The 15,083-nt window shown below is 39.3% G+C and overlaps 1 protein-coding gene across 4 annotated transcripts; it reads right to left on the reverse strand.

Annotated features, from left to right (window-relative positions):
- Positions 1-6: 6 nt before the first annotated feature.
- Positions 7-14,572, reverse strand: prkg2 (protein kinase cGMP-dependent 2). Of its 4 annotated transcripts, none has more exons than XR_014123746.1 (20): positions 14,418-14,572; positions 12,511-13,010; positions 11,709-11,875; positions 11,455-11,568; positions 10,128-10,233; positions 9,650-9,713; positions 7,755-7,832; positions 6,326-6,420; positions 6,077-6,145; positions 5,876-5,974; positions 5,545-5,692; positions 5,198-5,334; positions 4,716-4,805; positions 4,215-4,365; positions 3,942-4,105; positions 3,251-3,373; positions 3,048-3,110; positions 2,005-2,071; positions 1,314-1,896; positions 7-436 (listed from the first exon to the last, which is right to left on the reverse strand). XR_014123746.1 is itself a non-coding variant. In XM_027029648.3 (19 exons), the coding sequence occupies exons 2-19, from the start codon at positions 12,990-12,992 to the stop codon at positions 1,801-1,803; spliced, it is 2,304 nt and encodes a 767-aa protein (XP_026885449.1). In that variant the 5' UTR covers positions 12,993-13,010; positions 14,418-14,572; the 3' UTR covers positions 795-1,800. The 4 variants fall into 4 exon arrangements, 2 of the variants coding, with proteins under 2 accessions (XP_026885449.1, XP_081570261.1); XR_014123745.1 differs by having other exon boundaries at positions 7-671; XM_027029648.3 differs by lacking the exon at positions 7-436 and having other exon boundaries at positions 795-1,896; positions 4,224-4,365.
- Positions 14,573-15,083: the final 511 nt, after the last annotated feature.

Below are 15,083 nucleotides of genomic sequence, written 5' to 3' on the forward strand. Positions count from 1 at the left end.
CATGTGACATTTTGTCCATGATGTACAGTCATTTTTTTCTTTTTCCTGTTACTTTTTTATATTTACATAGAATGAATGCTATTATTATTTCTAATGCATGTGAATAAATGTGTTTGATTTTTTTATACACATGCAACCGATGAGGAAGATATGCATATATGTGAAAGTGAGCAATTATCTTAATATATATCACATAAATACCAAAAGATTCAGAGCACTCCTTCAATATTTGTATAATATATTTTTATAGAATGGTTTCCTTTGCCACACTGTGTAATCTATTATGTAAATGATTTAGGTGCTTGTATAATAAGCTTCATAAGAAATTATATTTGTATATGGAAATGACTTTTAAAAACATTTATTTATTTTCTGTATGTAGCATATCTTGTCATTTTTGGGGTAAGGCAAGTCTTCATCAAGATTGGGTTGTAGCCTTAAATAAATAAAGCAAACAATCAATAATATAAATGCATTTTCTCACTGTTGGTAAAAACATATATATTTTTTGCCTTTACATAGGTCACTACACTTGTAAGATCACTCTTCAGACCATCAATAAAGTATATATTGTATAAATAAATTGTATATATTTCAGTCATCTGACTTTTATTATGAAAGTACAATATTGAGTTAATCGGATGAGCAGTAACCCCTCAGTACTGGCAATACTGTAAAAGAAAGTTGAATTGTTATGTAATTCAAATTGCTATGAACATAAGACGTTTTATCATGGAACAGAATGTGCTTAATGAGCACTTCAGGATTATCTTAAAAGTTTGCACACAATGATGTTCATTTTTAAGTGTCTAATTTTATTTACAGCCACATTTATACTAGAAATACTGCTGATAAAGGACAAATATTTAACAAAGATTGTTAGCAAACTTGAAATGCTCACATAACATTTTTGAAGGAATTATTTGACCTCTAAAAGAAATGCTCCCAATAGCTTTGCTGATTATTAACATAATAAATACCTAACAACAAATAAAATTTAAAACAGATATACAAAACCTTTAAGTTTTGTATATTTAAGTGTGAAAACATTTTAGAAAATATATTTGGCTCAAATGCAGAAGTAAGAAAAAACAGAACACAGCACTTTACAGGCTCTAGAAGTCAGTTTCTTGCACTTCTAAATATATTCATTTTAAAAAGGTCTACTGAAATTACAGAAAACTGCAACTGAACTCCTGTCCTGTGGTCCACCTCTGAAACCACATCACTGGCATTCACACCCACAGGTGGTTCTGGAGTTCAAGAGTTCAACACTTGGATCGTTGTTGCTTCTAAAACCAGGCACATCTCACCTTCTTGCTTGTCCACATCATTTCTCCACGTCAAAAGGTAAATATTACCATTCCCCATGCTGCCCAAACATCCATGACTCAAATACAAGGAGACCGATTGGGGAAAGCTTTGGAGAGAGTTCTGTGGTCCACCTTACCTAGCATTTGAGATTGACAGTGTCTCTAAAAAGGTGGACAAGCCAAGTGAAAGGAAGAAATCAACTGGATCATTTTATCGTGTGAACCAGAACTGAACAAGGCAACTGACATCGTTCAAACAAGACAGTCCCAGTTTAACTCAAATGCCACATTCCCCCCTCCACCTACCTTCTTTTCAGTCTGCCACCTACCCCACCACAAACATGGCTTGGCTATGAAGGCAGTGCTTTGTGAAAGAATGTTGTGGCATACATTGCAATCACAATGGCTTCATGGTTGGGGGATCGGGATGCCAGGGGAGGTTTGGCCTTGGATCACACTGAGGTAAGTCACGGTGGGGTGAGAGAGGCTAGAAGTCCATATCCCAACCAGAAAGTTCATCTGGGGGAAGATCGTCTTCAGGTGGGTAGCTATCAAAGTAGCTGTGGTCCATAGGCCCTTTCAGCTGGAAAGAAGATGAGGGCCAAAATCACAGTATCTGCAGTACACTGAAGGACTAATGAATGCATGCCAAACCATGTCAGTCCAAACTGTAAACTGCTGCTTTTCTTACCTCTCTTTTTAACGGGGACATCAAAGTTCTGTCTTTCAGTCCAGCCCAGCTGAAACTAGTAAACCACCTACATCGCAAATAAAACCAGAATGATCTGTAGTTTCCAGTTTGCTTCTGTTCAATAGTGCATATCTTAACACCACCTTAATAGCATAACCTTCCAAAAGTTGCTCTCAATGGGACATTAATTATTGATTCCAGAGTCAGCATTCATAATAACAGAGCAACAAGCAACTGGCTGCAAATGACAGGAAAACAACTAGAACTAGTCCAATACAGAAGAACATATTCCTTTTGACTATTACCAAACCATCTGCCTGGCCAGGGGCTGCACACTACAAATCAGACCAAGGCGAGGATTGTCCACCAGGGTGCACAGAGATCAAGATCCATCTGCTCAGTTTTATAAACCAATCCGATTATGCATTCTCAGCACCGTGCCGAGAATTTGCAATAGTAATGAGACTAAAGGAGATCCTTCTGTTCTTTTCAGTGTATATCACCCATTATGCACCCAGACAGAGCTCACCATGCTAATGTATCAAAGGCAGCTGTCAGCTGAGAAAATATATGGCCCATATATGTCCACAAATCAACACTTTAGCCTCTGCATTATTGATAAGCCAAATGTATCATAAAGTGCCTGCTGTGATACCAGCTGTGGCCAGTATGCTAAGCACCCAACACAAGTTTAGGTTTGACTTCCCATACATTCAGCATACAATGAAAATGAGGTGAATTACAAAATAGGTTTTGTATGATTGAAAACTATTTGAGCAGTTTTGTAGGATTGAAACATGTTCAAGAAAGGTTTTACAAACAATAAACTTCACAGTAACCTCAAAACAGCAGGAGACCCAGCTTCCCCTAACTCCTCCAACAAGCTTGACCCCGAACAATTTCATGCCTGTCTTAACTGAGTCCAGATGTAAGTCAATAGAGCAGGTAAGGAAATAAACCTCCATCTTTCAAGGCCAAACAATCATGGTATTGTTCATGAGCCACCTGCCAGTGGGAGTGTGTGTGTGGGTGTTTAAACTCACCTGTGCTTCTTGATATCTGCTATTCCATTCTTCATATTGCCAAGACGCTCTGATGGGTTTTGTCTGTGGGGCAAAATAAAATGATGTGCAGTTATATTCATCTGCACTTCTCTTAATTTCCATGCTGAGGTCCTGAAAAGTTGAACAGAGGAAAGATCCTGTAGCCTGCAGGCCTTTGGGGATATACATTTTATGGTTCTTACTTGCAGAGCTTTCGTATAAGGTCCCCTGGCCTCTTGGTGATGGTCTTTGGGAAGTCCATCTTTTCCATGCCCTTCAGGATGAAAGTGTATATCATCATCTGATCTGAACCAGCAAATGGAGGTCTATGGAAGAAACCAGACAAAAAGGTCATTTTGTGTATAGGCTGAGCCACAGCTATCATGAGTTGGGGGTACAGTGAGATTTTATCATCAGGGTGCAGAGTAATCTTAGCCTTGCACAAGCTTTCATAAAATCACAGACGTTTACGTCATTTCAGCCATTCACCTTCAGTAAAGAGAGTAAAGAGTTGCTTTGCCAAAACCAGGCAGGAACATCAAAAACAAACAACTGTTTAGAAACATTTCCCCCAGTGGCTGTTTGCACAAGGTTTTGCCCAAGCAGTTTGAAACAACTGAGACTGAAATTGCTGGGTATACTAGATCAGGATACTCTCACTTTGGAAGTGAATCAAGAGCCAAAGCCACTTGTTTGGAAGCATTTAAATTCCTTTCCCATGCTAAGACCAGCTACTCAAAAAAAAAATGTTGTATCGGGTTAGTTACATTTGGGTATATTCTCATTTAATGCATGCTAGTGTTTGAGGTGTATCATTATCAATTTAAAAATTGAACCTCCACTTTAAAAAGGGAAGGCTCAATGATTACTTTTCCACATTTGACGAGCACAAACCTTCCGGTCAAAAGTTCGAAGATCAGGATTCCCATTGACCAGAAGTCCACACTGAGGCCATGTCCTTTATTGAGAATGATCTCAGGTGCAACATACTCAGGAGTTCCACAGAATGTCCACGTCTTCTGGCCACACTTGATAATCTTTGCAAAGCCAAAGTCAACCTGGCACAAAACAGACCAAAGCAAATGCAGCAGCTCTGCTAGGGCTGTTATTTTGTTTCGTCAATCCAAAAGTATTAGTAATTCTCAAAGTTCTGTGCATCTTATTCACTTTTATTACCAGTTTCACATATCCTTCTGAGTCCAGCATAAGGTTCTCAGGTTTCAGGTCTCTGTAGATGATTCCTTTGTTGTGGAGGTATTCAAATGCTTCAGTCACACAGCCCACGCAGAACTTTGCAGTATTCTCATCAAAGCTTCCCCTATAAAAAATAAGGGGTATGTATACGTGAGGAGGGGCTTTGTAGGACTCTATACTACTCTAAAGGGTGCTGCACACTGGGATTTACTAAAAGAATTTAGCAAATACATTTCTGGAGATTAAAAACAGTAAGAGTATGTGGTTACAATTATGTCAAAGGATTGCTTTAAGTTATTATTTAGTGCTTACAAAAAATACTTTCCCTAATATGGCCATAGAAAGAACAGTTAAGTCACTGAACAGTACTTACACCAGAAAGGGGAAGTTCATCAAAAGTGATAGGAACTTCACTGGTTCTAGTATTTGTATTGGTTTCTTCCATTCTGCCTGTATGATCAGTGGGAAACTAACCGGTCTCTCAGCAGACTCCAGATCTCTCCACCCAGACACGCCTCCAGCAGCATATACACATACTTGCTGTCCTTAAATGTTTGGTACATTCTGGAAAAAAAAAGAGAATGGACAGTTGCGTCATAAAGTGACTAAGTACTAAGCTATTAAAAGCATGGTGTTCAGTTTTGTATTTCAATACAGAAACTGGTCATTCCTGGACTGTTTCTCATCTTCAATAGCACAGACTCTCATATGTGTACTGTATGTATAAAACTGAAAAGACAAAGCCAATGCCATGTCATTAGTAAAATGCTAACACTATGACAGCTCTTATTACACTCAGTAGAGCACTGTTTTCTGTATATATCCAGCTATTAAAATATTATCTGTAATGTTCCCAAATCATAACATCAATGGGCTGCGTTCAAATAATCTGTGCCTGAACAGGGGTATTGAAGCTGGAAGCCGGTGATGTTTTTCCAGTCACTGCTTGAACCTACCTGACAATAAAAGGGCAGCAGGTCTCACTCAGGATCCTCCTCTCTGAGAGGATGTGCTCCTCCTGTCTGTTGTCCACAATGTGATGCTTCTTAATGCACTTCAGAGCAAAAGTCATGTTCTCATTCTTCACTTTAACCTACAGAGCATACAAGGCATAGTACTGTCAAAAGACAGAATCTCCTCAAAATGCCTTTCACGTCACACCTTTTAAATCTGCAAGCATGCAATCTTATTTGGCAATTTAAAGCTACTGCAATGCTTCGTGTTCATGAAGGTGATACTGATGACATTTAGTATGAATGTAGGTCACCACTGAATGGCTGTTTACAGATGTAGCACTGCTCACCAGTTCCACCCTGCCAAACCCCCCTACTCCTAGAGTAGCAATGATCTCCAGGCTACTGAAGGATATAGTCGATGCAAAGTCTTTCTCTTTGAGCTGTAACACATCAAGTGATAAGGTGGAGCCGGAAGGAGTGCTACTCCTCGATCTTCTGCAAAACCAGAAAGGGTGGTTCAGGGTTGGTAACAAATCGGTCAATGGGTGATATTTCTCTTGTAATGTTGACCAAAGATCACTTCTTGCAGTGACCTTGAACACCTAAGCCACTGTCTGTAGTTCTTACATGTAGCAGTTTGTGTATTTAAGACAAACCAGGAAAACCTGCAGTGCATACTTTGCGTTTCTCTTCTTGTCATCACGGGCTAATGTCTCAACATAGCCCTGAAGATGTTTCTTCAGTTCATCGAAAGTGCCGACGGTTTGAGTGAACGTTCTGGAAAGATTGTGCAAAAAGGTTGTAAGCAACTAAAGGGAAAATATGGATTATGTAAAGCATATAGCACTACTGAAAAGGGCAAAAGGTCTGTGCTCTTACTCTCGGTCAATCACAAGGCATTCTACGCCATCTTCTTCCGCAATTATATTAGCTGACCTGAAATCGTCACTGCACAGAGGTAGTAAAGAAACATATGCATTGTGTTGAATTGTGTTGAATTCTTGACTCATTGGAGCTTCTCCAGGATGATGCATCACTTTAATCAATTATTTATCAATGCAAGTTGCTACCTGCAACATCTCTAACAAGGGAAACTAACATGTGACGTAAGTGTACGAAGATGTTTACCTGATGAGGGCCTTCTCCCCAAAGTAATCACCTTTTCTTAAGGAATTGATGACCTGTGGATCCTTTTGATCCTTTGTGCTTTGGGTTACTTTAACCTGTGTGACACAATGTCAGATAGGTTTAATATGATTTATGGAGGATATAATGGCTCAAGGATGTCTACCAATTTTATTAATGAGAAATGAAGTTCCAGTAATCTTAATGAATCCTGGTGTGAGGCTGTGCTATTGCTATTAGCACTAGTCACCAGTGTGAGCTGAGAATATACAACATGTTATACAGTTAATACCTGACCACTGAACTTCAATATTTCCACTGAATATATGAATATATAGTGTAAATTGAATTTGAAATGGAACAAAGACTAGGAGGTGCAGAATGTCAGCACTGATACAAGAGTATTTACACCTACACTAGGTGTCCATGTCATATTAGGCACTAGGGAACCATATTAAATTTTTCTGCATGTTGCCCTATTTCCGTATTCTGTTTTTCTCAGCTTTTACCATGATGGGGCATCCAGTTCCTCCTCGTTCTTGTAAAGTGATCTGTCATTGACCCTCTTGACCCAATGGGAAGCTTTTCGGCAGCTAACGCTAATGGGCTTATTCCCAGCACGCCACCTTGGACAGGGTGGCGACAGGCTGACGTGAAGCATCATTTCCGGCACTTAAATCCCCCCCCCAGAAAAGAACACATCTGTCGCCTTCCCGGTCAGATCCGCCCATGCGAGCAAGGCCTGCTGGGAGGAGCCAAGCTGGACACCCCATGCTAAACGGTTCACCGTCTCTTAACCTTTGCAGTGTTGGGTTACTGATTTATCTTAACACATTCTGAACCACTACAGAAATGGACAAGCATTTCCTATGTAGCCCCTGGGATGGTCAGTGTTATTTTGGAAAAGTACCCATAGCAGCTGACTTCAGATCAGCATGGTTCTCCTCTTAGAATGCTTAAGCTTGGGTAAGGGAGCCTGATATCAGCTACAGGGAGCAACATCTAGCATGAGGGAAGATACATTAAACACTGAATAATACTGTAATCTTCACTATGCAGAGTGCCAGGGTTCACCAAATACTGGTTAAGATGATTTTACTGGACTCTGTTGTAAAGGGCCATTATCAGAGCCAATAATCCCAGGACTATCTTACTGCACACTGTAAAATTAGAAGAAACCTTTCTCATATACTATATGAAGATCATGAGCATACAACAGTTGAGTATTAGAAAGCAATTTCTGGCATACATAATAAATCTACACCATGGACTGAATTATGAGACTGTCAATAGCACAATTTATTTAAAAGTCGCATCAAATCAGCAACAAAGCATGACATGGTCCAGATTGTGTTACCTCATGAATCTATTAGTACATCTAACCACAACTAACTTTAATTTAATAGAAAAAGATGTGTGCTGAAGATAATACCTTTCCATTAGCAATGATGTAGAAGGTGTTTCCTTCCTCTCCCTCCCGGATGACATAGTCACCTTTGTCATAATACTCCTAATGAGGAAACACAATAAAAATGTCATTTAGGTATTGATTTCCCAGTGAATCACTGCTGCCTTCTTCCCGTAAGTAAAATCCCAAAGGAGCCCAGAGGAGGGCTGCCATATGTCACTCCGAAACACTGCAGGAAGTTCCACACTGCATATGACGTCTGATAACTATTATGCTTTGATAAGCTTGTTTTAAAAAATGCATCGGCTGGAAGGCCCCGAATATGAAAGGAGAGACTAACTACACTTGTGGGTAGACTTCAGAATGTCTCCATGTCTCCGCCTGGTCTCAAATGCAGTGGTAAATGAGGATTTGCTAATCTGGTTGAAACAGCTCATCACACTGAAGCATGTAAACCGTCATCACTTACACTCTCCTCTGATTCTCTTAATCTTACCTATACACTAGAGCATATTTCCAGGAGTTGCAAAGGCATTATGTCAACTTTGCATCTTGGATCTCAACCACTGACTAATGTTCTCTGGAACCTTCTGCTGGAACTTTGCTTTCTGTAGCTCACTTGGTAGAGCATGCTGAGCAAGGTGCTAGCAACACCATGGTCATGGCTTCAGTTCCCAGGGGAGCACATGTATTGTTACATGATAAATATGTTGTTTGTTTGTTGTATTTGGGGGGGAGCTGAGATATGACAGATATTTTATGGAAAATGTCAATCATATGTCATAAAGCACATCATTTATTTTGCCTAATCTAAATATAAAATAAATGTGTTAGTTTTATGAATACATAACCAATCAACGCTTTACTTTGATTAGTACTGTAGCTTAATCATTTTACCGTCATTCAGTGCTCTAATGATAACCTTTAAAATTAAGCGAATGAGTAAATATTACATAATTATTACATGAGATTCATCATTGTTACTTAACATATGGTGGTGGCATGTATTTGATGTTTTGTGATTCTGGGGAAAAAAAAAAAAAGTTTATAGCAGTTCAAAAACTTACAAACTAGCCATAATCAGTTTCTTCGGTGTATTTTGTTAAGCATTATAGAACATTAATTACAGTTTCCGGAACACCACAAAGGCCATTGGTGGTCATTAGAGATAAGTGTGAGTCCTGTTGCTATATCTGTGACCCAAGCACGCATCCTCTTGGCAAGACTCTGCTGTTGTTTCATCTGAGAAGTTCTCCAGGCGAGCCCTGGACCTCTTTACTCCAGGAACTCCAAAACATTTGTCCACTCCAAGTTTTCCTCACAACATTCCATTCCCCACTGTTTAATGATGGAGGTCCATATTATCTGCATTCTGCAGTCCAAAACATCTGGGCCACTATTGAGTTACACCGCTTCCCATTCCCTTGGGACAGAATATAATCAACTCCATCGGAATGATTGAATAACAGAATTTTTCCATTCAACCCTGGGGAACAACAATCGGGAGGAATGTCCTTGAAGTTTTTTTTTTTCAGGAGGTGGGGAATGTGAAGAGGGTTATTTGACACAAAGCTGACAAAGCCCACACTCTTTCAGAAAAACATGCTTTTGGCCCCTCAGATAAATCAGTCAGCAGAACCAATTGGTGGTCACACAGGTCTTTGACAAATCACAGCTCACCTCCAGCTTTCTCCCTCAGCCCCTCCATCAGAAACACTTTCATCTGGCTTTAGTCGAATGGAGACGGCAATATTTCAGATAATTACATGTAAACAAATAGCTATGACAATCTACTTGACCGTGATCTGACAGAGGTAATACCCTCCAGCACAAGGATCATTGATGGTTGGTGTGGCACTTAACTGACTGTATTTAACAGGGTATCCAATCAATTACAAAGAGATAAGATCTTTACTTACCACTTCCAAGCAGTCAACAATCTTGGTAAGTTTGTCCTCTGGTAGACTGGCCAGAAGTGAAACACTTGAATTTGAAAAAAGAAGAGAGACAATCAGTCTTCCAAAAACAATCAGGAACCGAGCATCTTTAGAACACAATAGGGATCTTTCTGTGAAATTATGTGGTACAGGGATAATAAGGAACAGTTGTGTTTATTTCAACTCAAATTAGATTACACTGATTATTTATTTTTTTCCTACTAACATGATTAACTTAGCTTTCAAACGGAATAATTCCAATGGCTTTCACTCATGTTTTCTATCTAAATTGTATATACAGGGTCACCAAGGTCATTTCAAACATACTTCCAGGCCAGCACAATTGAACTCAGAGCCATTCAAACCTTCATTTAAACCTATGCTTCACTTGAGGCTTCATCTCATTTCATGATGAGATCAAATGGCTGTGATGTGGCGCACGACATGCCAGTCAAATCACCTTCTGAGGAAGTTGCGGTGCTGCTCGTGTCGCGCCTCGGCAGTCATTCGCATGACCTTGTGAAAGACCTCTCGGTCGAGGACCCAGGTCTTGACACCAGTGGCCGCTGCAACCACCAACAAAACAGTGGGTAAGGGAGATACCAGCGTGCTGTTGAAGATTGACCCCCACCTCTCTGTGGAGGACCAGATTAACCTGCCGTGAACCTGTCATGATGAAACACCAGATGCTTCCGAAAGGATGCTTAGAAATCGGATATGTTTTATTGCAGTGCATCAAATTAAGAGGAAGCCTGTTAGACTGATGAACTGGTTGCCATGGATGTACAGTGCAGAGAGTTTTATTCCACTTTGATAAATATCTTTATCTACCCTCAATTTTACCCTCAAATTTCACGTCTTGATGATGTTTCTGTTTGAGAACCGAGGAATATGGTCAGTATTCTTTCAGAATTCATAGTATCACTTCACTTGGAGAAAGTGCTCTGTGCCAAAACAAATTACATTCTGAAATGTCCAAAAGCTTTGAATTGCAAATAAACCAGGAATTTACAAGAGTGCTCTGGTCTCTCACTTTTCTTTATTCAAAGTCCAGGGATATAAGTGGATTTAAAAGTCTAAATCTGAAACATCCTCTATGTGTGCAGTCACCAGGTTGAAATAATACACAAATGAACTGTTATTCAAGCACAGTTTGATTTTGTCTAGACGTACTTTCACTTCCAATTTTTCAATCGAATTTTCTGGTGATTGAGCTCAGGATAAATGTTGTCTTTTCTCAATCCACCATGAAGTTGTGTTTATATTTGCATAATTAACCATATGTCAATTTGGCCTCTCCTCCATTGTTTAAAATACTCTTTATATATTTATAATCTCATTTAAAATTATAATGAACTACTTAAGTTCATGGGGGAATGAACTCCCACTTGCTGTCTGGACAGCAGAGCCCCTCGCAGTCTTCAAACGCAGACTGAAGACCAATGTATTCGTGGAATATTTAAATGACATCTGAACCTGCTCCTATATTGACTAACTAAATTAGTACTTATTGTAGGATATTGTTTATTACACTGATGTTGTTTAACAAAGTCTAGCACTTATTATTTATTATACTTATCATTGTTTAAGATAGATGATTTTGTACTTCTAGGCATCAGCACTGATCCCTGTATTTCTACACTATTCTAATTCATTGGTATATTGGACTCTAATCTACTCTACTGGCTAGGATGTATTCTATGAGTAAATGATAAAGCACTTTTTTAAGTCGCTCTGGATAAGAGCATCTGCTAAATGCCATAAATGTAAATGTAAATATACTTCACCTTTAACTGATGCAGTCCTGGTACAGTTATATAAAATAGCTAATTCTCCAAAGGTTGTCCATACTGTGATTGATGTGAGCAGTTTGCTGTTTTGATAGACGTCTAGGTTACCATCTGTAAGTAAAAATAAGAGTAGAATGGGCCAACTGAAACACATTGCCTAACAAGGATTCTGGAAAACTACAAGTATTTGAAATCTTTAACAAAAAGAATTGATTGTGTGTGTCTTTAGCTGGATCCATGGAGATTCCTACCTGCCAGCACAAACAGGTGGTTTCCAGGTTCACCTTGCTTGATGACATACTCTCCCTTCTGGTAGGTTCTCTCATACATGCACTCCACCATGTCTTTGATCTGCTGAGGTTCCAGCCTCTTCAGATATCGGTTCTTGTTCAAGGCATCTGTTAGGAGCTTCTTCACACTGCCAAATACATAAATCACACACTCATGAATCAGACATTCATAAAACATACATACATAAATCATATATACATAAATCATTCTATCTAAAAACATACATTCATACAATCTATACATACATTCTTCCTAATTATCCAGTGCACTTAGACTATACATCATGTATCACTAAAGAGTAATTTCGTATTAATTATGAACATGATAGTAAACCTGTTGCAGTGATCTGGCACTCTCCTTATGTTTGGGTCTTTGGTCTTATGTAAATTATGACATCCGGGCAGTAGATGCTCTTTGGGTGATGTTTTATTGTCAAATTATTCAAGGCAAGCTAAACAGAAAGTTCTTCAGGCACTCTCTTGGGTTTTCACATGTGCTGATTGTTCAATGGTCTGTACCAGCATGGAGATAATAATTCTCCAGATGGTATGACCTGATATAATGAGAGCTCCCTCAACATGGTCTCTATGGAGATTATTGTCTGAATAGCACAACCTAATTAATCATGTATAAAAGATGATGGCAGTCCTAGAGCCCTGAACACTAAGAAAAAATGCAGGTATGGCGTAAGTGACACTTTTGAAGTTAAAAGTCATTTGGGACAGGCTTTATATTGACATTAAATTTTGCTATAGGTCTAACCTTGGTTCTTTCCAGATCCGAGCACTCTCAAAGTAAAACTTGGGCATGGTTCTCAAGTCAAATGTCCGGGAAGAAGGTTCGGCAGACACTCCAGCTTTGGCTCCCCTCCTCTTGTTGAGGGCATCTCTGAGCAGACCACTGAGTGGTTCACTGGAATGGGTCTTATTGGGTGAAGACAAGCTTTCTGCATCTGCCTGGTTCTTCAGAGCTTCTTGCAGTTTGCTCATCTGGAGGCACTTGCTCCTCAGAGCCTCAGAGATGTCTGTAACAGCTTGGCTCTGCTTGGCTAGCTGCTCCTCCAGATGCTTGATGTGGAGCTGCTGGGTGTTCAGCTCTTCATCTTTCTTCCTCAGCTGGTTCTCCAGCTCCTCCACCCTCAGCCTGTGGACGTGAGGAGCTCCGCTGGACTCACCGTTCACCTTGGACTTGGATGAGCTGTTGACCTTTATGAAGGGATTCAGTTTGACTGAGCCATTTCCCATTTTGGCACCAAGTTAAAACTACAGAAATGAATGAAAAGAGGAGATCATTATGTTTGCAACACTGTCAAACGTACATCAACCAAACAATGTAATGTACGTTCAGATTTGTGATGGAACTTGTTGAATACCTCACGTTGCCACTCATTTCCCAAAATAGTGAACAAACTCTCACAGTTATTCTCAAAATTCACACAAGATTACATGTCACACATGACATTTTGGTTCATCATTTGTATGGTAATGTGTGTATGCAGGCTGTTTTTTTTTCTTAATTTCTGATGTGGTGCTTCTATTTGAACCCTACAGGTCACTCTGTTTGATGGCAAAGGTTAGAGGACCCTTTTTATCTGTCTATTAATGAATCATCTCTCAAATGCACACACACACACACACACACACACACACACACACACACAGAGAGAGAGAGAGAGAGAGAGAGAGAGATTTAAATAATATCAGGTGACCTAAAGTGATTCTGTCTACTAATCAATTATTCAGGAGCTTTGATGATATTTAATAGCTCTGGCACCCCATGCATCGACTGCACCAGTTTATGATGATGTAATTCATTTTGGTCATTTCCTGGTGGATTGGACTGAAATGGTGTACCGACATACTACAAAGTTCATTTCTAGGCAAACATATAAACAAAACTGGACATTTTACACTGGATACTCCCACTCAAGCAAAAATGCTCAAAGACAATTAGGCCTATAGTGTTTACTATAATGGAAATCTGACTAACCGACATAATGACGCCAACACACTTTCACCATACAAAACTATAGTTCACTTCTAGTGAAAGGCCATACACACAGAAAGAATATTATTGTTGTTTGATGTACTTGGTTTGTAAATTCCATAGTAGGTTACAAAGATGATTTGATGTTCATCCTTCAGTATTAACAAATAAAAGCCCTAACAAATAAAAGTCTCTTTTAGGACAATCTATTAAATGATTAGACTACACATCATCCTACATCTTTAGCTTTGGCGGTGTTAAACTATATAATATACATAAAGAAATGAGTACTCTGTAACTGAATTCACAATATTCCATCTTTATATAAAGTTTCAATAATAAAGATAAACGAAGTCGAAAAGGATGTCAACACAGTATTAGTCAGAGCTGTAAGCCACTGTAAAACTAGCCAAAGTCTTACAGTTTATTATACACGATCAATAATTTATGTAAAGATTATAAATTGTTTATACTAGAGTCTGATAATAAGCGGCCAAGAAAAAAATAGTGTAAACATTTTCGAAATATGCTTGAATATTCCGTTAGCATTTTATCAGATTTTTTAAAAGAACGATGCACCTGTTTTGGGCTATGAATTACGTTTAAGATAAACAAAGTACTAACTTCAAAGAAGGTTTGTTTTCGCATGAGTAAAAACGCACGAAATACACTGAAGAACTCACCTTTCTGTATTTACGATCTTGTACGAATTTCCATCTACGTCCCATCTACGAATGAAGACACAAAATCGAAAGCCTCCGCCTTTTTTCGATGCACGAGACAGCGCTCGCGTGTATGCGCCGTGACAGCTACCCTGCACGACACCGTAATGACTGGACCGGATACCGTCTTTGGACCCGAGCCGAAACAATGATGCTGACGTGACGTGATTTTCAGTTCTTTTGTTTTCTTATTAGACTGGGTTTACTGTGTGGTGAAGCATTCTCAGACTTTGCAAAGCGGTTTATCCAGCCTGTCAGAATCTTGCATTAATAGGAATATGTTGCTCAGCATAGGAAGCATTTTATGGTCGCGACCGCGCGTTAATCTTGAACGCTCTTGACTCATCAGTGTGGATGAAACACATTTCATGCCAGTTTATGTTTTGCTGAGCGATTTGTCCAAAGGCGAAGCTACCTGTAAAAGGAATGTTACTAATGAACTTGTTTTTCTACTTGCAGATGCTTCACACAGGCTATGCCATATGCAGTCGCGCGTGAAGGCTGTTTCTTTGATCGGTAAAACTTTAGTTTGCTCGTGGCAAAGATTGTTAGCTTCATCAGAGAAGCGGCATCGTATGGCTCTATGCAAACACCATCCAGCGGAGCAGCACACTTTATACCATGCAT

Source organism: Electrophorus electricus, chromosome 5, assembly GCF_041902795.1.
Source record: "Electrophorus electricus isolate QZ-2024a chromosome 5, ASM4190279v1, whole genome shotgun sequence".
In the NCBI taxonomy this organism is placed as follows: Eukaryota; Metazoa; Chordata; class Actinopteri; order Gymnotiformes; family Gymnotidae; genus Electrophorus; species Electrophorus electricus.